This window comes from Chiloscyllium punctatum, chromosome 49, assembly GCF_047496795.1.
Source record: "Chiloscyllium punctatum isolate Juve2018m chromosome 49, sChiPun1.3, whole genome shotgun sequence".
NCBI lineage: Eukaryota > Metazoa > Chordata > Chondrichthyes > Orectolobiformes > Hemiscylliidae > Chiloscyllium > Chiloscyllium punctatum.
The window spans coordinates 46,211,548-46,239,178 of NC_092787.1; the positions used below are offsets into that span (position 1 = coordinate 46,211,548).

At 42.6% G+C, this 27,631-nt stretch overlaps 1 protein-coding gene across 1 annotated transcript in view; it reads left to right on the forward strand.

The window, feature by feature from the left end:
• The window catches only part of LOC140469675 (NMDA receptor synaptonuclear signaling and neuronal migration factor-like), a 109,628-nt gene that overhangs the window by 63,507 nt on the left and 18,490 nt on the right, over window positions 1-27,631 (forward strand). The window contains exons 8-14 of the mRNA XM_072566417.1: window positions 4,478-4,567; window positions 9,462-9,586; window positions 10,826-10,909; window positions 12,989-13,022; window positions 15,221-15,291; window positions 15,987-16,066; window positions 20,259-20,361. Coding sequence (XP_072422518.1) covers window positions 4,478-4,567; window positions 9,462-9,586; window positions 10,826-10,909; window positions 12,989-13,022; window positions 15,221-15,291; window positions 15,987-16,066; window positions 20,259-20,361 — 587 coding nt within the window. The remainder of the gene's footprint in view (window positions 1-4,477; window positions 4,568-9,461; window positions 9,587-10,825; window positions 10,910-12,988; window positions 13,023-15,220; window positions 15,292-15,986; window positions 16,067-20,258; window positions 20,362-27,631) is intronic.

Here is a 27,631-nt window from a genome sequence, read left to right on the forward strand (position 1 = left end):
CAGACATTGTCTCCTAGCTTTAAGGTTTGCACTTTTTACCCTGTGACCAGAGTTGTACTGTCTGTGCTACTTTTTCCTGTGGCTTTTCTCTTGTTGATTTATCATGTGGTCTTGAGAGATTATGTTTGGCCTGAGGTTATAGTCTAAACCTGGTTCATCCATTTTAAACCTCTTTCCATTAACCATTCCCCATTATTCAATGCTGGTGAGTCCCCATTATTCAATGCTGTTGCTCTGTAACTAAATCGAGCTACTTCCCAATCTGGACTCCGAGGTGTCACTTGATTGGTCTTTCTGCCTCTCCGTTCGACTGAGAATAGAACGAAGAACATGTCACCTGCTTGAATCCTAAACTGACTCAGTAAATTCCCTGAAATCCTCACATATGAGTTAAGGTCTGACCCTGTTTCTTCCAATAAACCATGTATCACAAAAATCCTTTTACAGTTTTCTGAACATGAGTCTACTGTGGGTGAATGACTAAAGGTGAAGTCTTGCCATTTCAATCCACCTTGAATAATAGTTGACTTGGACTAAATGCGTATTCCCCTCAAATCAAACAAATCGGTTGATTGTCTTTCTTATAGTCTTTCTGGAAATCTTGATGTATTCATTGGCTCTGTAGGCGCTTGGTTGTGTCTGGCACACAGTTGGCATAGCAAGATGCCGTGCTTGAAAACAAAAACCGCTGGAGCTCACAGTGTGTCAGGCAGCAGCCATGGTGAGAAAGCAAGCTAATGTTTCAAATTGAAATAACACTTCATCAGAGCTAAAGTGAAGTTTGGAAGGGGCAGAATTTATGCAATAATAGGGGAGGAGGGAGCTGTTTGAGGCAGAAAGGAGGTTGATAATTCAGATTAAGTGATTGGAATGTGAGAAGGGCAGAACAGTGGTGTCTAACTATCAGACTTGAAAGAACAAACATCCCACTGGGGTGGGAGAGGGGAGAGAAGACATGGTGGCAGAGAATGTAACAAGCAAAGCTAAAAGGAAGGAAGGAATGGGTTCAAAATTTGAAGGTGCTGAACTCAATATTGAGCCTAGAAGGTTGGAAACTACCTAGTTTCTGCTTTCTATCAGTTGACTCTTGAATAAGGACTACTCCTATCGTGAATAAGTCTGGATTGTAATGAATTACATCATTAAAAAGTAACTTCTCTTTGATCTTTTCAAAGATTGTAGTCTGTTCCTGACTCCAGTACTATTGTTAGACATTTATCAAAAGACTAACTGAGTATTCCCACTTGATTCTCCATGTATTTGATTCACTGGAAGTCATTTACACACTTTGCTGGAAACTCAGCAATGGCTATTCTTTTCCTTGGATCTGCCATGATGTCTTGTCTCCTTGGATAATGTGTCCGAAGAATGTAATTGTTGCTGCACAGAATTTATATTTCTCATTCAGTGTAAGACCAATGTTCTGTAGTTAATGCTTCCTTGACCCTTGAAACATGCTCCTTCTTCATTTTAGGATGCAGTGGATGTCATCCATATTGTAATGGCTCCCTGTTTCTTTCCAGGATTCTAGACTTTGCTGTTTAGAAAAGCTCTGGCACAGTGGAGGTTCCAAATGGTAAACGGTTGAAGCAATGTTTCCTGATCAGTGTAATTAATGTAGTCAGCAATGAACACTCTTGGTCTAAGGGTATTTAACAAAACCTGATGTTAGCACCCAATTTTGTGAAAAACCTGTTTGTTGCCAATTTTGTCAAACTATCACCAACAGATGGAATAGAATGGATTTGCCTTCTTACATCTTTGATTGTATGAGAGAGATCCACACACAGTCTTGTCTTGGGGACAGTTAACTGGCCCTGAGCACCATTGTGTCAGTTCTGTCACTGTGACCCAGATATGACCCATTTTCAATAATGTTATCTAACTGAGATTTAACTTTTCCCATGAGAAGTTGAGGAATCTTTCCTGGGCATATACAAAAAAATGGGCTTAGCATCTTCTTGCAGAGTAGTGTGGTACTTTTGCTCAATTTGCCAAGCACTTGAACAGCTGTGAAAGTTCTTGCTGATATTCGATTTTCTGAAATATTGTATTGACTCTGAGGCCGAGATACATACACACATTTATGCTGAACAATGGGGTTTTCTCATTTCTCAATGTATATTTTGTCATCTCTGACTAAACTTTGTAGTGATTTGCCTACCTGAAAATCTGTACCTCCTGGACCTTGGAATTTAATGTTTGCTGGTCTGAATGTCATATTCTTCAACTCTAGTAAGCTATCCCCAAAATTTAAAACTGCTGCTCTAGTGTGGAGCTTACTTTCTGTTCCAGATCCTTTTTCCTTCAACTTGATGATCCAGAGTCTGTTTGACTCTTTCGGACTTCACCAAGAAATGTCGTCTTCATCCTTTGTTTCTGTTCTTTAACTTGGTGAACTTTTTCTTTATTGTGTTGTTTTTATTTCTCTGAAAAAAAAATCCCTTTGCAGAACCTTTCCTTTATTTTAGAGTGATGAAGTTACTGGATGTAGGTTTGCTCGCTGAGGTGGAAGGTTCATTTTCAGAGGTTTCGTCACCATACTAGGTAACATCATCTTCAGTGAGCCTCCAAATGAAGCACTGGTAGTGTAGCACACTTTCTATTAATATGTTTGGGTTTCCTTGGGTTGATGATGTCATTTCCTGTTCTTTTTCTCAGGGGCTGCTAAATGGGATCCAAGTCAATGGACTTGTTGGTAGAGTTCCGGTTGGGATGCCATGCTTCTAAGAATTCTCATGTGTGTCTTTGCTGAAGTTACATTAACGTAGTGTTTTCTAAAACGCCCACCCCAACAGACCAAACTTATGGCACCCTGTCCCATTGCTGGACAACTGTTGCACTTGTCATTTTGATTGGAGCCACAGCTTGTAAATCATTCATTGATGATATCAATTTTTTTTCACATTTTGTCAGTATTTCAAGAGGATGACAAAGCCACTTTGTATGTTGTGGTTCTGTTCACTGAGCTGGGAATTTGTGTTGCAGATGTTTCGTCCCCTGTCTAGGTGACATCCTCAGTGCTTGGGAGCCTCCTGTGAAGCGCATCTGTGATGTTTCCTCTGGCATTTGTAGTGGTTTGAATCTGCCGCTTCCGGTTGTCAGTTCCAGCTGTCCACTGCAGTGGCCGGTATACTGGGTCCAGGTCGATGTGCTTATTGATTGAGTCTGTGGATGAGTGCCATGCCTCTAGGAATTCACTGGTTGTTTGGCTTGTCCTATAATAGTAGTGTTGTCCCAGTCGAACTCATGTTGCTTGTCATCTGTGTGTGTGGCTCCTAAGGATAGCTGGTCGTGTCGTTACGTGGCTAGTTGGTGTTCATGGATGCGGACCGTTAGCTGTCTTCCTGTTTGTCCTATGTAGTGTTTTGTGCAGTCCTTGCATGGGATTTTGTACATTACATTGGTTTTGCTCATGCTGGGTATCGGGTCCTTCGTCCTGGTGAGTTGTTGTCTGAGAGTGGCTGTTGGTTTGTGTGCTAGTAGTCGCAGTAGTCTGTCAGTTCGGAAATGCTCTTGATGTATGGTAGTGTGGCTAGTCCTTTGGGTTGCGGCATGTCCTCATTCTGTTGTCTTTCCCTTAGGCATCTGTTGATGAAATTGCAGGTGTATCCGTTTTTGGTGAATACATTGTAGAGGTGTTCTTCTTCCTCTTTTTGCAGTTCTGGTGTACTGCAGTGTGTTGTGGCCCTTTTGAACAGTGTCTTGATGCAACTTTTTTTGTGCGTGTTGGGGTGGTTGCTTTCGTAATTTAGGACTTGGTCTGTGTGTGTGTCTTTCCTGTAAACCTTTGTGGTGAATTCTCCGTTCGGTGTTCTCTGTACCATCACGTCTAGGAATGGGAGTTGGTTGTCCTTTTCTTCCTCTCTAGTGAATCGGATTCCTGTGAGTGTGGCGTTGATGATCCGGTGTGTGTTCTCTATTTCTGTGTTTTTAATGATTACAAAGGTGTCATCTACATATCTGACCCAGAGTTTGGGTTGAATTTGCGGTAAGACTGTTTGACAATTTGTATGCCACCCATCCAACTATGATGGTTCCTCACAGTACTGAAAGATCCTGAACCCTGATTTCTGCTGCATACTGTGTAGGATTCATCTGTTGATACCTCCTTGGATTGAACAAAGTCTGACAACTTCTCAATCTTCATACTGACATTTTTTTTAACAATCTTTACTTTTTTTTTCACTGCAATACATTTTCTAATTAATTCATCGTTCAAAGCTCCATACCCACAATATTCTCCAAAATTGTAAATCCATTAATTATCACCGGTTCAATTACTAAATCACTGTGGGATTTAAAGTGTGTGTCAAAAGCTTTTCTCAATGCATCATGTAGAACTTCTATGCTTTCTCTTACCAGAACATCATCAACTATTAGACCTATAGCTTATAATATCACGCTGACTTTATGGAGCTGCTCCTTTGCATATAAACCTGAAATCATTCCATGTTTCTTTCTGTTTTGTTTCTAGGTCTTTCTGAGCGACAAGAGAAGAGTTTTGGTCGCTCCTGGAGTGATCCCACACCAGTGAAATCAGATGTGATTGGTGAGCCTCGAGAAAGTAAGTTCATTTGTTACTTTACTTGTCTCAGTTATCACTTTGAAGATCATAAGGTCAAACCTCACTTCCCACTCTTTGCTGCAAAGCATTGTCAGGGCTGGGCCATGTGCCATGTTCAATCCTGAGATAAACAGGTTGGTTTTTGATCAGTAAGAGAATCAACGCAAATGGGTGGCAAGCCAGGAAAGTGGAGTTGAAGATTATCAGGCCAATCATTAAATAATAGAGCAGGCTGAATGGGCAGATTTGCCTACTTCTCCTCCTATGTCTCATAGTCTTAAGAGTTGAGCACACATTTCAGTCTGCCAGCATTGTGGGAATGCTGCTTTGTTGCTAATAAGGTCTTTCAGATGAGACTTAAGTTGAGGACTCAGCTGATTGCCTGTGTATGTGTAAAACTCGTGGAACGCTTTTTAAAACCACCTGTGGTTTGGTCAAAATTACTCCATTGAACAGCTTCACCAGATTGATGATTTAATTAGCTGCTCGTGGGACCTTACTGTGTAAAAATCTGTCAGTATGTTTTTTTTCAGTTAAAAATCACATATCACCAGGTTATAGTCCAACAGGTTTAATTGGAAGCACTAGCTTTCGGAGCGACACCCTTCATCGGTCCAACACTGACATCTCCAAATAAAGTATATTTAGTGGTGGTGTGCCAATGACTATATTTCAGAAAGGGATTGTTTTAAGTGCAGAATTTTGGCACATTCTGGAAACCCGACACTTTTCCGCTGAAGACCAATCTTGCTCTCCTTCTATCTTCCACATCCTCACATCACCAGCATTTTGTGTCTAACATCCCATCTGACTGTTTGTAACCCAACATTTCAGTCTGCAGGTTAAGTGTCTTTCAGTGTTGCACTTACTTCAACAGGAACAATGTTAAGGAGAAGTGCATGGGGTGTTGCCTGGTTTATAATTGTATGCTGGGTTACAATGAGTTCTGCTTCTGTTGCCAGAGTCCTTGGGTGAACGGTGAAGCTGCAGGGTTCAGCTGGGGCAGGGAAAGACAAAACAAAATTGATCACAAGTCCTTCGCCCTGTCCAGCCCTTCGATACCCAACAGAACCTTAGCTCAGGCAGAGTTTCTGTAACTGCAATCAAAGTGCAGAGCAGGGGAGTCACTAAAGGAGGTGATGGCCTGGAGGTATTATGACTAGATTATTAATTCAGAAACTGAGCTAATGTTCTGAAGACCTGGATCTGAATCCTGCCACGGCAGATGGTGGAATTCAGATTCAATAAACAAAGTCTGGAATTAAGAATCTACTGATAACTGTGAAACCAATGCAGATTGTAGGAAAAACTCGTTTGGCTCACTGATGTCCTTCAGGGAAGGGAATCTGCCGTCCTCTCATAGTCTGGCCTACATGTGACTCTCAACTGCCTCTGAAGTGACCTAGCAAGCCACTCAGTTCAAGGGCAGCCTCGGACAGGCAATAAATGCCCGCCAGCCAGCAACGCCCACGTCCCATGAGTGAATTAAAAAACACAGAAAGTGCATTCAGGATAATTTGGGCTCAGACCTCCTGGAACACATCATAGGCATAAAAAGAAACTCAATCCAAGCTGTGTCTGGCTGTTTGTGCTTGTTGGGGACCGCATAAACAAAATCTACATATGTCAAGCTTACGCCGGGACTGTGAATTACATGACCAATGTCCGATCACTGTTGGAATTGACTTTGGAGTGAGTGACGTGATACTGTACAAGAAACTTGCACTGTATCGAGCCCAAGTTGTTTATACCCTGAAAATGTGATGAGACAATGCAAATGCAGCCTCTCCTGTTGTTAATGTGATCTGATGATGCCACAACCCAAAAACTGTTCTATATTTTCCACAGATGTACTTCAACAGATAAATAGAAGAAAAATATTAAAGTAAGATCAGTGGGGGTGGCCAGGAGGGATGTTGTGTTTATTGTGTATTGGCATCTAATGTGGAAAATGGATAATAAGACTTTATTAGACCAGGTCCAATATAAAATAACTGAGTTAAGCCATCAAAGTGGGCCAAAATTGAGTTCAACCCCAATTTATATAATCATGTTCATGTTCCAAATTTGGGCTTTTAGGTTTATCCCTACTTTATAGGAGGATGTGAAATAATCACTTGTTTTCAGTAACTGAATGGAGAAGGCTGTTTAGTTGTACATTTTATAGGCTCCGAAGTTTACAGCTCAGAAGGGAGCCAATCAGCCCATCATGGTTGTGCTAATGAACAAAGCTCTGACTACACTAAACCTTATTTCCAGCTCTTGGTTCATATTCCCGGAGGCTTTGGCAACACAAATGAATATCGGAATACTGGTTAAATATTATAAGAGATTCTGACTCATCTTCCCTTTCAGACAGTGAGTTCCAGATTCCTACTCCAAGTGAAAATAATCCTCCCTAACTCTACTCTTAGCCACCTACTTTTATCATAATCTATATGCCTTGGGTATAGACTTCTTTACGTGGGGAAAAAAGGCTGTCCTATCCAACTTGTCGGTGCGCCTCATAACCTAACATAGCTCCAACAGGTGCCCTCTTGACATTTCCTGTTCGAAAGCAAACAGCATCACCCTCTCCAATCTTCTGTCGTAGCTCAGACTCTCCAATCCAAGCAGCATCCTGGCAAATTTCCTCTCCACCCTGTCTAGGGTAATCGTATCCTTCCTATAAATGTGATCAGAACTGTACACAGTATACAATTTGTAGCATTTTATGAAGTTCCAGCATAACCCTCCTTCTCTTATATCTCGGCTAATAAAGGTAAATTTTCCAAATGCTTTCTTTAACTACTCTCTACTTGTCTTGCTGCTTTCAGGAATCTGTGGATATGCACACCAAGGTTCCTCTGATCTTCAGTACTTTCCAGAATCTTACCTTCATCGTTTAATCCCTTGCCTTGTTAGACTTCTCCAAGTGCATTACCTCAGATTTCTAAGGAATTAATTGCAATTGCCATTGCCCTTCCCACATGACCAGCCTATTGATGTCTTCCTGCAGTTTATGGCTATCCTCTTTGCTATTTACCACCCCCCAACTAATTTTTACGTCCTCCAAGAGCGTTTTGATCATATCCCCTACATGTGAGTCCAAATCATTAACATAGATCACAAATAGCAAGGGCCCCATCACTGACTCTTGTAGAACCTTCAGTCACAGAAACGTTCCCCTACAATCAATCTCTGCTTTCCTGATGAAGAGCTTTTGCCCAAAACGTCGATTTTCCTGCTCCTCGGATGCTGCCTGAACTGCTGTGCTTTTCCAGCACCACTCTAATCTAAACCCTTCCTGCCTCTCAGCCAATTTTGGATCCAATGTGCCACTTTGCATTGGATCCCATGGGCTCTTGCAGTCTTGACCAGTCCAGCATGAGACACCTTTAGACCTTAACCTCTGGATGTTTTCCTACCTTTTGGCTCTCTTTTTATGTCTGTTTTCTCAATTCTGTTTTTGTAGTCAGAAAGGCACTGGAGAATGGTGATTTTTGTATGCCTTTTCATTGTGTTCATCTATTCCTATACTTAAGTACACGTGACAATAAAAATCAAATTCAAGTTATGAAAAGCCTTGCTAAAGTTCATGTAGACCACAAAATGCATTACCCTCATCAACGCTCCTGTCCTGAATACATTTGAAAGCCAAATTTGTCAAACTCAACCTTCCCTATAGGCATCCATAGTGACTATCCCTGATTAACCCATGTCTTTCTAAGTGCAGGTGCACTGAGGTTAGACAGACTGGCCTTTCATTTCCTCTCTATCCCTTCTTCCCTTTTTTAATAGTGGGACAATGTTAGCAGTCCTTCAGTCCTCTGGCACTTCACCTGTGGCCAAAGCTTATTTGAAAATTACTGCCAGAACCCCTGCTATCTCCTCCCTCAACAACCTGGGATGCATCTTATCCAGCCTGCATGTTTATCTACTTTCAAAGCTGCTAAGCTGACTAGTACCTTCTCTCTAGGCCAAATCCTATCTTAGTAAAATTAGCCTTTCCCTTGTTTAGAACTTTTAATCTTGATGCATGCTTATCTTTTTCCATAACGATCCAAAATTAACATTAGTTACGGTCACCATCTCCAAAATTTTCCCTACTTTTACTCCTATCACCAGGCTCATTTCTGAATATTAGGTCTAGAACTGACAACTCCTTTGCGCTTTCTGCACACTACCTAAAAATAGTTTCCTGGATTTAATTTAAGAATTTTAATTTAATTAATTTTAATTTACCTTGCTAAAATTCTTTTAGTTTGTATTTGGATAGTTAAAATCCCCTACAATTTCTTCCTTATTATTATTATTTTCTGAAATTTGTTTACATATTTGACCCTCTATTTCTCTCTGACTATTTGGTGGCAGATAATCAGGATCCAACAGTGTTTTTTTCCCCTTTTGTGTTTTTTTTTTACTTCACCATCTGGTCTCATTTGATGATTTGTTTTCAAGATATCATTCCTCCCTGCTGCTATAATTGATTCTTTGACCATTATTGTGACCAGACCTCCTTTCCGAGTTCCCTCTCTACCTATTCTGGAAATAATTAGGAATGTTGAGTCAAACCTCAGCCATGGTATGAAAGAGTATTTGTTTGTGTGTGTTTCTGATAGTTCATCTCTGTAGTGATCCAGTATTTCTTGTCGCTGGTTGTTAGTCTCTGCATTTATTTCTCTGGTCCTGCTCTGCCTATTCTCAGGAGTGACTGTAATCCCCTCCTCTTGAGGGATGCTCACAGCCTTGCACAATGAAGACATATAACATCCAAGTGACAGATGGGGCACCTTTTGAGCCCAGATCCAACTGCATTGCTTCATGAACATTTATTCAAAAAGGCTACACAGCCATAATCAAGGCCCTGTCTCCATGGTAACCCCTGTCGGATCTCCTTTTTGCATCACATCAGGTCAGGAGTTGCAGAGCTCGTGCTGCGCTTTAGATGATGACTTTGATGATCTCAACTGGGAAGCGGAGAAGGAGCTTGAGTTGCTGTCATGTGATGGTGAAGACTTTGTTCCGCCCAAGATCATGGTAAGATATTATCATTGTAAGTCTCTGTATTCAAAGTCCAAATATTTCAACCTAAAGCTTTTTGATGTCATCAAGCCAGCCAAGTTAATTGCTTTGCATTTGTGCAACTATTCTCTAGCAGCAGGCCAGTAAGAGGCCTAGAGGAATAAGTCTCCTATACATTGAATAACTACTTCAGATTTTCTTCACCCATCACATCTATGGTTGCTAACCTATATTGGCTCTCAGTCAAGCAATGTTTTAAACTTAAAATTCTCCTTTTTGTCCAGACTGCTCATTGGCCTCATCCCTCCCTCGATTGGCCAACTCCACCAAACCCCTCAACCTTCTATAATATCTGCTTCCCTCCACTTCTGGCTTCTTGCCCTTTTTTTTATCTTAGCTGCCTGGATCAAAGACTCTAGCATTCACTCCCTGAATCATGTGCCTGTTTCTTGGTTTTCCTTTTAAAATGTTCCTCAGAACCTACTTCTTTGATAGAGATCCCAGTCACCTAACAGCTTGTCACGTGACTTGATGCTAAATTGTGTCCAACAGCACATCAATGGAATGCCTTAGGATGTGTTACTATGCTAAGATGCTATACAAATTCAAGTTATTGTTGCACCTATGCAATTTAGAGTTGCACTGGCATAAGCTGGCTGGCTGGGGAGCTAGGGACAGTGCTAGGAGTAGGGCTGACAGTGGCTATAACAGAATTGGGCTACCATTAGTACATATGGAACCCCTTCCTTCCACTTCACCAACCTTTCCAGACATTGCTTCAGAGCTTGCCCTATCAGACCAGTAGAATGGCCCATCAGAAGCAACCAGTGAGATTACTGGAAATCCATGCACTCAGCCCAGTCACATGACACTATTGGTCAACAAAATTGTTTAAAATTGTGACTAAAGATTGTAAGATCAAGTAAAATAGAATTGATCCCTGAAAAGCAGCATAAAATCATATATTGGAGTTGTTGCTTTAGTTGATATTTTTTCCAGAATAGTCCAATTTTTTAAAAAATGCTAATTTGTGGTAATATTAACTATGGGATTACAACTACATGATGAAACTTGTGTTTCCTTTATTCCATGTTAATAAGCGTCCTGTTTCATGATGTAAAGTGTGCATCAGAGCAAATTTGCATGTTTAAACTAGCTTGTCATTTTCTCACACAGAAAGTGGTAAAATTACTCTGAAAAGGCTCCCTCACATCATAACCATTGATTCAAATCACTGTGTTGCTTCATTCACAGCTCATTTCATCCAAAGTCCCCAAGGCAGAGTACATCCCAACCATCATTCGCAGAAATGACCCTTCTGTCATCCCCATCCTCTACGTGAGTATCAACAGTTGAGTCTTGGATATTTTTAGCCAGCTTAAAGTTGGGAGAATCACACGTTACAATCAAGAAAGGTTGTCAGCCTTCTGGGGGTTTGGGTTGTCTTGTAGCATCAGGGAATTAATGACAAATCTCTAAAATCCAACTGCAAGCATCATTGAAGCATTAAAAACAAATTCTGTATATTTTCATTTTTGTTTTTAAGATATCAAAGTCCTAGAGAAGGGGAAGAGAAAATGTTGTTTGAAAGAGCCTTGCAAATTTTGCCTTCATGCTTTTTCTTTTGAAAATTATGAATGACTCTGTTTCAACCATCCCTTCAAGCTGTACATTCTGCTGTTTAAAAAGAATTGAATATTCCCACCCAGAGTGCTGAGCTGTCTCTATCACATCGATTGACATGTTACTGCCTTCCCTGCACTTTCTATTTTTATTTCAATATCTGTGATACTGACCTTCTGATCAATCCTTACCTTGAAGAGAAACTAGACTTCACTCTAGAGACCATGGTGTAGGAATTCAGAGGAAAGTGTTTCTATTACCATGATGATCATCCTGACACTGTTACAAATCACACAACACTGGGTTATAGTCCAACAGGTTTATTTGGAAGCACTAGGTTTTGGAGTGCCGCTCCTTCATCTCCACAACCACCTGATGAAGGAGCAGCGCTCCGAAAGCTAGTGCTTCCGAATAAACCTGTTGGAATATAACCTGGTGTTGTGTGATTTTAAACTTTGTATACCCCAGTCCAACACTGGCACCTCCACATCTTGCAATTGCTTTCCAAACCTGTATTCATAAAATGGCAGATTTATGGGGAAAATGAAGGACAGAGTAGAAGGAATAGCATTGTTCCTTCAAAGAGTTGGCATGGGTACCATGGAGAAAGTGAGGATTGCGGATGATGGAGATCAGAGTCGAAAAGTGTGGCGCTGGAAAAGCAAAGCAGGTCAGACAGCATCTGAGCAGCAGGAGAGTCAACGTTTCGGGCATAAGCCCTTCATCAGGAATGTTGTAGAGGGGAAGGGGGCTGAGAGATAAATAGGAGAGTGGGAGTGATGTAGCTAGGAAGGCGATAGGTAGATGCAGGTGGGGGGTGATCGTAATGGGTTGGAGGGTAGCGTGGAGCAGATAGGTGGGAAGGAAGATGAACAGGGGTAGGACAGGTCAAGAAGGTGGTGCCCAGTTGAAGGGTTGAATCTGGAATGAGGTGGAGCGAGGGGAGATGAGGTTGATATTGGTGCTGACTGGTTGGAGGGTCCCAAGGCGGAAGTTGAGGCATTCTTCCTCCAGGTGTTGGGTGGCTTGGATTTGGTGATAGAGGAGGCTCAGGACTTGCATGTTCTTGGCAGAGTGGAAAGGGGAGTTGAACTGGACTTTCTGCATCGGCCTATCCTCTGATATTTCTCTAAACTTTATGTAGTTGTCAATAATAAGAGCACTGGGGTCTAGTGCACCTTAATTCAAGTTCAGCATTGACTTCAGGGTTTTCCCAGGTGAGGTGGAGGTACCTGGATGGATAGAGCTGGTTTTACTCATAACCAGATGCCTTCGTGCCAGTACTCATTTGTGTGATTTTATATTTACCCTGCTACCTTTGTGATCTCTAGGTAGAGTTGCCTGGTTTAGCTTACATGTAGCTTTCATCCCACACTGCATTGTTGACTATCAATGCCCTCAATATGAGAGGAAATGGGCATTAAATACTGCCCACATCCCAAATACAAACTGATGTTGTTGCCCAGCATTAGAAACTGAACTGAGATTGTCCAATGCACTGCAATGAGGGCTCTTGCAGAATTGTCTTGGACGGGGCTGTGTTTCAGCCACAGTTACACAGCTGAAAGGATAATCTCAACCTAGCCAAACATTCTTCCTCCAGGGTACATTAGTGTTTGCTTTTCCTGGTCATAGGGTTCAGAAGCAAGAGAGTTTGGAGCTTTAAATTGGCACCTATACCGTTTGACCATATCTGCAGAAAAGTTAAAAAAAACATCCAAATGAAGAAATGAAGTGAGCAGGGGGTCACTCAAAGGTACTAAACATTAACTAGAACCCCCATTTCTTTGACAGGACCATGAGCATGCTGTTTTTGATGACATCTTAGGTGAGTAGACTTCATTGGCTTTGATTGTTGCTCTCACGTGGTGGTGATAAAAGCATTGAAAAAAAAGCAGTGTTTTGAAATCTCAACTTGCCTTAAATTGTCAATCCGGAACTAATCCGATAGAAAATGCTGCCCTCTGAGGATTGATCCGACTGAATTATCCAATATGGTTCAGTGATAGTTCTCTCCCCTCAGAGCTCGCAGGGTTCAAGTTCCCCAAAGTGAATTGAACGGAACATTTCAGCTGACAGTCTCCTACAGGACTGAGGGAATCCTGCACTGTCTGAGGTGTTGTCTGTCAGATGAGGCATCAAATCAAACCAAGCCTGTGTCCATCCTCTCAGGTTCATGTAAAAGATCCCAAGGTATCTATTTTGAAGAGGTGCCTAGGAGATCTCACCAGTGCCCCGGTCAGTATATATTGCTCAACTACTATTACAAAAATAGATGACCTAGTCTTCCATCTCATGTAGGGCGGCAAATTGTATTGAAGTTGTTTTTTTTTGTGCTTCCTCAAGAGGAGCCCTCAATGTTGAGGGATGTGCTAGGAACTCCCCTGGAGTGGAATGACATCTGAAATGAGAGATTGAATTGACTAGGCTACAATCTCGGGAGCTGATCTCATTAAAATGTATAAAATTCTGAGTGAGCTGGTGTAAGAGGATGTGTTCCCTGGGCTGTAGAGTTTGTGATTAGAGGTTGCTGTTTCAGGATAAAGAATCAGCTATTTAGGACTAAAATGAAGAGAAATGCCCTCACTCAGAATGATTAGATTCCCCTACAGTGTGGAAACAGGCCCTTCGGCCCAACAAGACCACACCGACCCTCTGAAGAGTAACCCACCCAGACCCATTTCCTCTGACTAATGCACCTAACACTATGGGCAACTTAGCATGGCCAATTCACCTGACCTGCATGTCTTTGGACTGTGGGAGGAAACCAGAGCACCCAGAGGAAACCCACGCAGACACGGGGAGAATGTGCAAACTCCACACAGTCAGTCGCCTGAGGCTGGAATCGAACCTGGGACCTGGTGCTGTGAGGCAGAAATGCTAACCACTGAGCCACCGTGCCACCCCGATCCTAAAAATCCTTAGAATTCTTGTGGATACTCAGTTGTTGAGTACATTTAAGACTGAAATCAACAGGTTTTAGAACCGAATGGACGTATGGATCGTTGGAGTTGATGTACAACTTCAGTCCCAAACATATTGAATGCAAGAGCAGGCTTGAGGGGCCAAATGATCAGATTCTGTTAGCATTACCTATGTACTTATGGTAGGGTATGCAACCTACAGCAATTAGCTCCTTGAAGGAAAAGCAGAAGACTGGCTATTGGGGAGCACCTCAGTGAGGAATATATGGTCAGATAGGCCACTCAGTCCCTCAAGGAGAAAGTGAGAACTGCAGATGCTGGAGAGTCAGAGTCAAAAAGGGTGTGCTGGAAAAGCACAGCAGGTCAGGCAACACCCGAGAAGCAGGAGAATCGACATTTCAGGCATAACCTTCACCATTCAGTCCCTCAAGCCTGATCTTCTTTCATTTAGTCTCGACTCATCTGCATCCTAATGCCATCTAACATAATCAATCCTGCAAACCAAACAGCTGCGCTGAGCAAATAAATTTATCAGTCTCAGTTTTAAAACAAGGCAATTGATTCCAAACCCCGACAGCCTTATTATCGGGGTGAGAGTTTCAGATCTTCTCAACCCACTGTGTGAACAAGTGCTTCCTCAGGTGATCTCAGTGCTCCAGCTGTAATTTCAACATTGGGTCGCCTTGCTTTGATTCTGCACATAAAAAGTAGTTCCTCTTCGTGTACCCTATCAAATCTTTTAATTATCTTGAACACTTCAGTCAGGCCACCTTCTTACCTGTACCCAAAATAGAAGGTATAATGCTGGTCCATATAATTTGACCTCTCGACTTTAGACTTTTTGCTGTAGTTGTTAAGGTTGCTGTAGTGATGGGCATTTTCTGCTAATAATGCTCTACAGGGTTAGACTGAGCTCTTGGCCAAATTTCAGATCGAATAATGGCTGTAAGATGTGCCCCTGAGGCTCTTTGGTACCATAGTGGTACAGTCTCAGCTAAGATGTTGAGGTATTGAAAATGGACTGTTCAGTCATGTGGGGATGTTATTGCCCTTTTGAGAACATGTATGGAAGTGAGAACTAACCGATCTGTGTCCCCTGCAGAGGAGATTGAGAAAAAGCTGAATGCCTATCGGAAGGGCTGCAAGATCTGGAAGCTGCTGATCTTCTGCCAGGCAAGTCTGACAGTATTAACGCACCAGCATTTACTGACTCTGCCCATTGTCTGTTGGACCACCACTTGGCCTCTCACCTTCCAACAAGTGCATCAAGTCTGAGGGGTGCACTGGGCATAGTGCCAATCAAGACCGTTCAGTCGTTGATGAGATGAGCATGAGCTCAGTGCTGTTCCTGCTTCCTTTGTTGTCTCAATTTAACGATGTCCTCTTAACACTATTCTGCTCTGTAGTGTGAATGCACTGGACTGGGGGCAGATGTATGTATTACTCTATATTTGATGTTATCATAGCACTTTTGGCAGTTGTAATGCCACAAGGTTGTTTGTTAAATGCTAAAAAGCATCTGCCCAAAACATCCAGGGAGTTTCTTATCTGTCTTACGTGGGGTCTGAGGCCAGGACTTCCGATCCATAGTCCTGACACCTGACTCTTGTTATCTCACCTGCCCTCAACCTTAACCAAGGGTCTGTCAGCCCTAGATGTTCGATATAAGTGGTGTGTTGAATCTCCATGAAAGCAATCCCTAACTGAAAACCAAGAGATCCCACAACTGGGTACTCTCAGATCTCCAGTTAAATGCATCCTGGCAAATTACCTTTTTGACAAAGTTTGTTGAATCAATATTGATGGGGAAATGTTCATATTATTACCATGTCTCTGTTTTCTTTATGGATCCTGTGTTTTGTATGCAGGGGGGACCTGGCCACTTGTACTTGCTGAAGAACAAGGTCGCCACTTTTGCCAAAGTAGAGAAAGAGGAAGACATGATCTTGTAAGCCAATGATATTTTAAATGCAACTGGTATATTCAAGGCATGGTGGGTCAAGGGTTCGTTCCTGTGCTCTCCTGGATTGCTCAACTGCAAGTCTTGAGTTCACTGCAGTGTTGTTTATAGAATCATTTACTTTGCAGAGGAAGTCCATTTGCCTGTTGATTACATTGGCTTCCTTCAGTACAATCCAGTCTGTCCCATCCATTTTCTCTTGGAAATCTTTGTTTCTGCTACCCCACCCTTGTGGGGCAGTGAGTTCACTGTGTAACCTTCACTGGATTGAAAAGTTCTTTCTCTTATTCCCGATGCATTTCTCTTCCAAGACCTTAAATCTGTCTCCTAATCTAGCAACAGTTCTTATGTATCTGCTTTATCTAAATCTGACATAATTTTATAAACTCTTGCCAGAAGTCCCCTGAACCTCTGAAAATTCCTCATCCCTGGAACAGATCTGTTAATTCTCCTCTGTCCTACCCCTCCATCACATCACTCAAGGACCTTCAGATCCTGTATAAATTGTAGTGATCACAATCTCTCAGTATATCCTGGCACCTTTACATTTCAATGTGCTTGCATTCCCAGATCCCTCTTTAGAATGGTGTTATTAAGTTTGTATTGGCTGTCCCTTTCCTTCCTGCCAAAATGCATCACCCTCGTGAATAAATTAATAAGTATACTGGTGTCAGCCCTCTGATAAATGTCACCCTTACATCAATCCCCCTCTGTTCCTCTGCTCTCAATTTGTTATTTAATTTTGCTTGCAGCACCAATGCCCACTTACTGACCACCAGGATCAGTTATGGTGCTCCCTGGACATAGCCCAAGTTTGGAACAGCTTGAACCTCTCCTAATTTATGGTGTATTGAACAACCCAGGTGGATAGAGTTAAGTACATTTACACAATCCTTTATCCGAAATGCTCAGGACCGGCTGGTTTTCGGAATTCAGAGTTTTTCGAATTTCAGAGTAAGTGACAGTTTGATGGTGACATTTTAAACAATCTTACCAACAGCAGATACAATGTGAGTAAAACGGGCCCTGAAACAGAATTGAGGCCTGCCAGTGCTAGGCCACACCTCCCCTCCCACGTTGCATCTGAGTGGGGGTGGAGTTGGGTTAACTGCTTGCACGCCAAACAACCTTGTTAATGAGAAAAAAAAACTTCCACAAAAATACCTTTGGATTTCAGAGCTTTGCGGATTTTGGGATTTCAGATAAAGGGTTGTGTGTCTGTACTGCGTTGATCAAATGTGGATCTGGAAAAAAACACAGTAGGTCAAGCAGCATCGGAAGAGCAGGAGAGTCGATGTCTCGGGGCAGTTCCCTTCAGGGTGCAGGGTCCTGCCTGACTTTCCTGCGCTTCTGATGCTGCTTGACCTGCTGTGCTTCTTCCAGCTCCACATTTTATTGACTCTGACTTTGCAGCATCTGCAGTCCTCACTATCTCCAAGTTGCATAAATACTCTGTTGTCCTGCCTTAGGAGATGTGACAATTCTTATTGCTCTTTAAAAGGGGAGACTCACAACATGTACCAGTCTACGAGAGTACAATGCATTGATGTTTATACTGCATGGGATTCCAGGCAGATACTAAGAAAATCCTGCACAGTCAGAGCATCAGTCATCATCAATGAACCTCCCTTCTGTGTTTCTGGCACTCAAACAACCCTTGAATAATTCCATAGTAAATTTATAACTGAAATAACTCCACAGAAGCTGTTATCCCATCACCAAGTCACCCTTTATTTACACATGGAGCGTCCTTGACCCTGATCCAGCTCCCTCAGAGCCGGCTCTCAGAGTGAACAGAACCTCTAACTCTCCTGTTCATTTATTTATCCTGCTTTTCTATTTGTGTGAGACACAGTGAGAGACACAAGGTGCACCAATCTTTATTTAGTTTCCACCACCAGGAAGAAAGGAAACACCCGAGTGGCCAGTGACAGGCACTGCCCTTCACATCAAAGGGCAATGCTGTGTGATCAAACAGGGAAGGGGAGGGTAGGGACTAAATCAAAATAGAGTTGGACGGGGAAATAATGCACTCCACTCCCTGCGGCACCCACCTCTCCCTGAACAACTCCAGGGTGTCGGTGGACACTGTGTGCTCCTTTTTCAGAGACACCCGAGCTCTAACATAACCGCGGAAGAGGGGCAGGCAGTCGGCCCTAACGCCCCCCTCCACGGCCAATACGACTGCTCATTTTTTTTTTTCTTTTACACAGTGAAAGACACAAAGTGCACGAATCTTTATTCAATTTCCACCACCAGGAAGATAGAAAAATACCCAAGTGGCCAGTGACAAGCACTGCCCTTCAAGCCACAGGGCAATGCTGTGTGATCAAAACAGTGAAGGGGAGGGTAGGGACTAAATCAAAATAGAGTTGGACGGGGAAATAATACACTCCACTCCCTGCGGCGCCCACCTCTCCCTGAACGACTCCAGGGTGTTGGTGGACACTGTGTGCTCCTTTTTCAGAGACACCCGAGCTCTAACATAACCGCGGAAGAGGGGCAGGCAGTCGGCCCTAATGCCCCCCTCCACGGCCAATACGACTGCTCATATCTGTCAGCCAAGGCTTCCTGATTGGACCAGATTAACAGTCCCAATCAGGGAGCTCCTATTCACTGAGGTCTACTTGGTTGACCTTGTTAGAGCAACCATGATAAAACAGCTTTGCAGAACAGCAAGTCAAATCTCTGGTTTGCATGGAGTCAGCTGATTGTGTTTGGGAGGCTGGTAAGGTTGCCCCAGTTAGTAACAATGCTGTGAAACCTGTGAAGAGAACAATCCAAGCCAGTGATCCTGACTGGCAGCGTGCTCCTGATTGGTATGTCCTGCCAGCACTCACCATCTTTACTGTGAACTGAAGCATAGGCAGGATGCTGAAGAGAATGACCTCTACCTGGTTCAAAAGCACAGACACCATGGAACACAACAGCACAAAAGAAAGCCCTTTTGCCCCGCTATGTCCATGTCAGCATTTTGGAAGAACTATCCATGTATTCCTGCCTGCTTCCTATTTCCCCATTATCCCACAAATGTTTCTTTATCCTGCCTTTTCTTGAAGGTTTCTTTACTCTCAGAAAGTGGTAAATCTTTATAGTCCTCTCCCAGAGGGCTGTGCAGACTTGAATATATGCAAGACAGCAAGCAATAGGTTTTTAAATATTAATGATATCAAGGGAGAGTGCAGAAAAATGGCTTGCAGTTCAGCAATCAGGCAGGGTCTAATGGTTTGGCAAAGCAAGCCAGTAGCAGTGAATGGCTTAATTCTATTCCTGTTTCCTATATCCCTCGCATAGGAGTAAATTACTGCAAGTGCTGGAATCTGTTCTGAAAACCACAGTAGGTCAGGCAGCATCCGTTGAGAGAGAGCCAGCTAATGTTTTAGTGATTCTTAATGACCAGCTCTGACGGAGTCATCCACATCCAAAATGTTGGCTTGCTCTCTCTCCATGATGCTGCCTGAATTGCTGTGATTTCCAGCATTTTTTATTTTCAGTCCTATATTCCTAAGCTCTGATGAAAGTTATTTCCATCACCCATTCTGACTTAACATTTCAGATCACTGTGTTTAATAGAAAAACTTTCTTTTATCACCTTTTCACTTTGCTGATTATCTTAAATCTGTGCCCTCAAATGACTAATCTTACCAATAGACAGGTGTTTGCTGCAGAACATGCTACAGCTGCAGTACCACGATCTGAAGCTACGAACTCTGCTGTGCTGCTTTTATATCGTTGCTGTACCTGTGACTAACGTGAAGCACCCATTGAACTTTGGATGTGAAAGACCTATAAAAATGCCAGATTGTTTCTCTTTTCATTTTTGATGAAATTTGACACCTATTACCAAGGAGCACAGTTAGAGGCTAGTTTTTCAAAAGTGGGCCCAGCGGTTGTAAGTTAGCCTGCGGTGAACAGGATTTGGAAATAGCTGTCAAGCTGCTATAAATACAGTTTTCCGTAGTTGAGGAAAGCATTTCTTCATGGGTGGTATGAAGCTGCTGAGATTTGGCAGGTTTGAATCCAAAAGCTTTCTTTCCTCCCCAGCTCAGTAGAGAAGGGGGAACCACCCGATGCTCTCCCCCTACTATTCACCTGCCACCCTCAGAAACTTATGATTCCAAATTTCACCATCAGTGACTGAAATGGCACCTAATAGTTTTGCCTTTGCATTTTCTCGCAGGTTTTGGAAGAGGCTGAGCAGATTGATGAGCAAGATCAACCCAGAGCCAAATGTGATCCATATAATGGGCTGCTATATCCTGGGAAATCCCAATGGGGAAAAGGTAATGCCTAACCAATGATTGGACAGCATTTTGATAGCAGTGGCATAGAGAGAATTCTGCTTCCGTCGGTAATGCTGATTTTTATTTTGTAGTCATTCATGGGAGGTAAATGGTTATCGGCTGAACCAGCATTTATTGCCTCTCCCTACTTTAGCTGAGAAGGTGTTGATGAGCTACCTTCTTGAAGTGCTGTAGTCCCTGTGCTGTATGTAGACCCACAATGCTATAAGGGAGGGAATTCCAAGATTTTGATGCAGTGATACTGAAGGGACAGCATAGGTCAGGACGTTTTTGGAGTGAAACTTGCTGGTGTTCCCATGTACCTGCTGCCCTTGTCTTTCTAGATAGTAGTTTGGGATTTGGAAGGTGCTGTCTGATGAGTCCTGATGAGTGACTACAGTGCATTTTGTAGGTGGTAAGCACAGCTACTAGAGTGCCAATGGTGGAGGGAGCAGATGTTGGAAGTGGCAAACGGAATGCCAGTCATTTGGGCTGCTTTGCCCTGTATGGCTTCTTGAGTGTTGTTGGAGCTGTGCCCCTCCAGGCAAGTGGAAATGCCCCCGGCATAGTTCTGAAGTGATACCCAGGAATGCACCTGATCCAACATTGGGCAGTTCTGTTGCTTATGAACATTGAGTAAAGAAGATTATTTGATGACAGTTCGTAAAGCGGGTAATTTGTATGGAATGCTGAAAGCATTACTTATCACACATTCAGTGAAGGTTGCATCAATGGAACTAACATTTTTCATTCTGATAAATCTAAACAAACACAGAATAATGAATGAATGAACATCTCACTCAAAAGAATGGATCTTGAGCTTCTTAATGGGACAATGGATGAGGGCTACACCAGCTCCATATTGATTGGCAATCCTTGACAGGTTTGGCTGGGAGAGGGGAGGCCAAGGGACACTGCTGTTGATCTCAGCACCTCTGTTTGTAGAGGTGAGACCATTAGACAGTCTACTTGATGCTGTGACACTAGGGTTCAGTCCCCTATTACTGTAGCCTCATTTGTTTTCAACTCTTGAGATGTCTACACTCCTGCAATTCTGTCCACTTGTCTGATGTTCATCTTTGGTCTATCAGCTGCCTAAAACTAAGCTCTGGGCTTCTATCCCTAAACCCCCCCCAGTCACAACAACACTTTTGATTTATGTAGTGCTTTTGGCATTATGAAATGCCCAAAGAGCTTCATGGGAGTCTTACAAGAATGTTGTGACACCAGACCACATGAGCAGGTACTAGGTCAGCTAATAAAAAGCTTGACCAACAAGGTACGTTTTAATGAATGTCTTCTTGGAGGCAAGTGAGGTAGAGAGGTGGAGGGATTCAGAAAGGGATCTCCAAAGTTTGGACCTAGGCAACTAGAGGCACGGCCACCAGAATGATTAAGGTCAGGGATGGCCAAGAGATCAGAATGAGAGAAGGTTGTGATACTGGAGGTAAGTAGGAAGGAGTGAGACCGTAGAGGGATTTGAATACAAGGGTGAGAATTTTTTAAAATCAAGATGTCACTTGATCCAGAACTAGGATGGATCAACACTTGAAAGTGGAACAAGAGGTTGGTGTGAGTTAAGGCACGTGGCCGAGTTTTGAATGAAGGGTCGAATGTTGGTGACCCACTTGCAAGTGGAGTGGATCACCCTCTACCTTTCTGCCTTCCTTTGTGATGGTTCTTAAAGCTTACCTCTTTGACCAAGTTTTACTTCTCTTGACCAAATCAATCTCAGTTTGGTGTCAAACTTTAACACTCTAGTAAAGCAACGGAGGTGCTTCAGTGCATTGAAGTTGCAGTGTAAATAAACGTTGTAGTGCTTATTGATATTTTTATCAGGTCGTTGATAAATACGTTCTGGGCCTTATCCTTAATTTCAGATCCATCTACAATCTCTCCGTTTTACCTGGCAAATGTCCAGGCAGTGTCCACACCCTGTGCACCTCTGCACCATCAGGTTTCAACATGTGCTTCACTGCAGGCCTCCTCTAGATATATTCCCACTCGATCTGTTGCATTTTTGACTGGTGCAGTCTCAATGGGCAGAATGGCCTTTTCTGTGCTGTAGACCTCTGTGATTTTATGACCCCAGGAACAGGTTGGATTTGAACCCAGGTCTCCTGGCTCAGAGATAGGGACTAGCCACTGATCTACAAGAGCCATTGCAGCTTTCCTCGATAAATTTCCAGAAAACGCTTTACCTGACAGTTTAAAATTCATTGAATGGATGTCATTGGCCAGGCCAACATTTATTGTCTTTCTCTAGTTGCCCTTGAGTAAATGGTGGTGAGCTGTCTTCTTGAACCACTGCCATTTGGGAAGGAATTCCAGGATTTGGACCCAAGAAAGCTGAAGGATCAGCATTATATTTCCAAGTCCGAATGAAGAGAGGCTTGAAGGGGAACTAGCTGGCGGTAGTATTCCTATGTAACTGCTGCCTTTGTCTGTCTAGATGGTAGTGGTTGTGGATTTGTAAGGTACTGTCTAAGGAGTCTTGGGGAATTGCTGCAGTGTATCTTGTAGATGGTGCACACAGCTATTAATGAGCATCAGTGGTGGAGGGGGTGAAATTTGAAGATGGTGGATTGTGTGCTGAACAAGTTGGCTACTTTAGAAACAAATTACCACAGATGCTGGAATCTGTACTGAAAACAACAAGTGCTGGAGATCACGGTGGGTCCATGGAGAGAGAGAGCAGACTAATGTTTCGAATCTAGATGACTCTTCATCAGCTCTGATGTAGTCATCTCGACTCAAAAGGTCGACTACTTTAGTATGGATGGTGTTAAACTTCTTGAGCGTTGTTGGAGCTATACTCACCCAGGCAAGTGGCAAATATTCCATCACATTCCTGGCTTGTGCTTGTAGTTCATTGACAAGTGGGGAATTGGGGTATGAGTTAATCACATCAGAATTCCTAGCCTTTATCCTGCTCTTCTAGCTACAGTTTTTATACAGTTCTATATCCGATCAATGGTAATCCCTGGATATTGATAGGAGGGGATTCAGTGATAGTAATGCCATTGAACGTTCCTTTAAAAAGCCCTTACAAAATCACCTTAGATTATCATCTTTAAATTAGATTCTCATCTTTAATATTTTGATCTCTTGCTTAGTGTCTCACTCTCCCCTCAACTTGGTGAAACATCTTTGGATTTTTCCCAATGTGAGGTAAATGCCTATGTTTTAAGCCATCCGTTCAAATAAGGAGTTGCAGTTGGATACAATTTGATTTGGATTGGAAGATTCTGAATGTTGAACCCGTTACATTCAGTGATTGCAGAAAGGGAAAAAAATTACATTTAGAAAGCCATTGTGTCATACTTGTCCTTATCCAGCATCTTTGAGGAAATACATCCCAAGGCAATTCTCTGGAGGATGTTATCAGTCAATATTTGGCACCAGATTGCCTCATAGGTAGTCAAAGGTTCGATTAAAGAAGTCGGTTTTAAGAAACCAAGTAAAGGTGTCGAGTGGAGTGCCAAGGCTTATGGAAGGGATTCCAGAGATTAGTGAGTAGGCTGCAGAAGAGAAGACCCTTCGGGAAATGACTTGGGAATGTGCAGAATGTCTGAATTACAGGAACTCAGAAATCCTGAAGGATTGTACAGATAACAAGGTAGGAGGAAGCTAATGCTCTGGGTGAATTCACAACAAATTCTCATGATGCTTAAGGAGCTTCACAAGGACAGAATTTCTCCTTTTGAAGTGTATTCACTGTTGTGTGCCAGCAAATGTAACAACCAACGTAGTGCAGAACTGCACAACTAACGAACAACTCAATGTTGTTAGTTAAGGGGCGAATGTTAAGCAGGACATTGGCATCTCCTCATGATTCTTCAATTCAATGCAACTGAAAAAGATAGCTTATGACGAATGTCATAATGTAGTAGGGAATCACACTGAATATATCAAGTGTTGAGAATAGAAGGAAATAAAGACGGCAATGGACATTTGACGGGAACGAATAAGTGGGTAGGACCATTGAGTCTTTTATAGCTAAATAAAACAGATAGTTGAATAAAGGTTGGGACTGTTAAAAACTGAACTGCAAATCATTTTGTGTTGACAAAAGGCATTGTAATGTACAAAATGAGGTTTTTGCATCTGCCTTCATTCAAAGAGGAAACTGCAGACACAGGAGCAACTTGAAGGGCTGGTAAATGTAGAAAGGTCAGGAAGGGACGCATCCTTGGTTGCTGAGGGAAGCAAGGATGGAAAAGGCAGAGACGCTAGACACAAGGCTGGTGCCTGAAGACTGATGAGTGTTATATTTAGAAAAGGGAAGAGGTTAAAGCAGTTGATGACAGTCAGTCAGTTTAATATCAGTAGTGAGGATATTTCTAGACATCTTTATCCAAGAAAACATGCATTTTTAACTGTAGACATGCATTATTTAATAACAGGGAGCCTGCAACCACATGGGATTAAGGTGGACTTCACCAGTTTCATCATTCCCCTCCCCCACCCCCAACCAACATAATTGCAGTCCCAAGCCTCCATCTTGGCACTGCCCTCTTGACCTGACCATCACCTTTCTCATCTATCTGCTCCACCCTCCTCTCTGACCTATCACCTTCTACCCCCCTTTCATCTACCTATCGCATTCTCAGCTACCCCCACCCCACCAACCCCACACCCCTCTCATTTATCTCTCAGTCCCCCCCAGCTCACAAGCGTCATTCCTGATGAAGGGCATACACCAGGAATCCTCAGATGCTGCCTGACCTGTTGTCCTTTTTCAGCGCCATACTCGTGACATTAATTAATAACAGCCAATGTAGATTAGATCATGGCAAATCATGTTTGACAAACATGATTGTGTACTTGAAAGAAATATAAGGTCAGTTGATGGAGGCTTTGCAGTTGTTTTGTCTATGGATTTTCAGACAATGTTGGAAAAGTGCCACATATTAGATTTAAAATTTAAGGCCACAGCCTTTTTTTGTTTCATTCATGGGATCAAGGAGGTGGGGAGGTGGGGGGGACGTGAGTTCATTGGCTGGGCCAGCATTTATTGTCCATTCTTAGTCACCTTTGGGAAGGTGATGATGAGTTACCTTTCTGAACTGCTGCAGTCCACGTGTTGTAGGCAAAACCAGAATGTTGTTAGGGAGGAGCTCTGATATTTTGACCCAGCGACACTGAAGGAACGATGGTGAGGATTTGGAGGGGAATTTGCAGATGGTGGTGTTCCCATGTATCTGCTGCTTTGATCTTCTAGACCGTAACGGTCGTGCGTCTGGAAGATCCTGGAGCATTGCTGAATTTCTGCAATGTATCTTGTGGATGGTACACACTGCGACTATTGAGTGTGGGTTGTGAAGGGAGTGGATGTTTGTACATATAGTGCCAATCAAGTGGGCCAGTTTGTTCCGGAAGGTATCAAGCATCTTGAGTGTTGTTGGAGCTGCACTCAGAATTGTTATAATGGAGGAAGGGCCCATTCAGCTCATTGTACCTGAAAAGGTTCTATTGGGTTGTGCCAATCTCCTGTCTTTTCCCAATATCACTATCCAGATGCCTATCCAATGTCCTCTTGAATAATTCAATTGAGCCTGTCTCCATCACATTTCCAGGCATGGATTCTTGCTGTGTGGAAAAGATTTACTTCTATCATTCTTGCTACATCTTCAACTCGCTTTGATTTTGCCCTGTCCTTATTTTTACTTTTTCACACTTCCAGGCAAGTGGGGAGTATTCCATCACACGCTTGACTTGTGCATTGTAAATGGTGTTAGCCAAAGGGAAGTAAAGTTAAATTTAGTCAAGATAAAATAAATAATAAAGAAAAAAGAAGGAAAATAAAATTAATGTAAGTTACTTAAGTTAAATTTATACTTATTCTAAAGGTAACATATAATTTCTAAGTTGAAGAATTTCTAAGTAGAGTGTGCTTTGTGTGGTATGTTTGAAATCGTGGACATGTCATGTTCTCCAGACAAGCACATTCTGCCAAGACGATTCTCAGGGTTTTGAAACTTGAGGAGCAGCTGTGGTCATTGCTGTATATCCATGAGACAGAAGCTTACATGGATGGTAGGTGTAGGAAATGGAGAGGAGAAAGGGAATGGGTGACGAGCAGGCAGTCTTAAGAAAACAAGGCAGGTGGTGCAGCAGTCTCTTGAGTTTATCGTATTTGGCAATCAGTATTCTCGTTTGGAAACTAGTGAAGGCATTGGTTCCTCAGGAGGTCCAGCCAGAGGCATGCCTAAGAAACCAAGAGCATCTCAGTGTAGAGGATTGGAGAAAGAAGAAGGGAAGAGTTATAGTGAGGAAATCAGACAGGTGTTTCTGTGACAATGAATATGATTCCAGGATAGTGTATTAGCATTATGATGCCAGGGTCAAGGATGTCGTGAAGCAACTGCAGAACATTGTACTGTGTAACGGGAATCAACTAGAAGTGTCACGCTGGCATTAACTACATAGGTAAGAACAGGATGAGGGTGAGGTTCTGAAAGAAAATTTTAGTGAGTTAGGAAATTAAAAAGTAGGACCTCATGAGCAGTAATCACAGAATTACTCTCAGTGCCATAAAGTAGTGAGCATAAGGTTAGGAGGACAATGTGTAGAACCAGTGCAGGAGGGAGGGCATTGGATTTCTGAGGCACTGGAACCAGTTCCATGGCAGACGAATAGGTTGCATCTTAATAGGAGTAGGACTGATGCTCTTACAGTGAAATGATCAAGGGCTCTTAGGGTGGATTTAAACTAGCTTGTCAATGCAATGGGAATTTGAGGGCTGTCCCAACTTTGAAGAAAGTTGATCTGGTAACCGGGAGTGGAAAAGCTGCAAAGGAGATATAAAGCAGAGCATCAATTAAGCCTTAAATATGAAATGATGTGGAAAAACAAAGTTAACAGCCTGAATGTGTGCAGCATTTACAACAAGGTAGATGATCTAAACAAGGTAAGTGGTTATAATCTAATTGCTATGATTGAAACATTGCTGCATGGTGACCAAGACTAAGAGCTGAGTATTTAGGAATATCTGACATTTAGGAAGACAGACAAGAAGAGAAAGGAGATGGGAGTTATCTTCATAGGAAAGGATAGGATCAGTACAGTAGTAAGAGAGGATATTAGATCAGAAGAACAATGTATGGAATCTGTTTGGGTAGAGCTGAGAAATAGCTAGGGCCAGCTGACATTGGCTGGAATTATTTAAAGGCCACCAAATAGTGGGGGCATGGTATCAACCAGGAGTTGAGAGAAGCTTGTCGTAATTACAATACAATTATCATGGGTGACTTAATCTGCACATCGA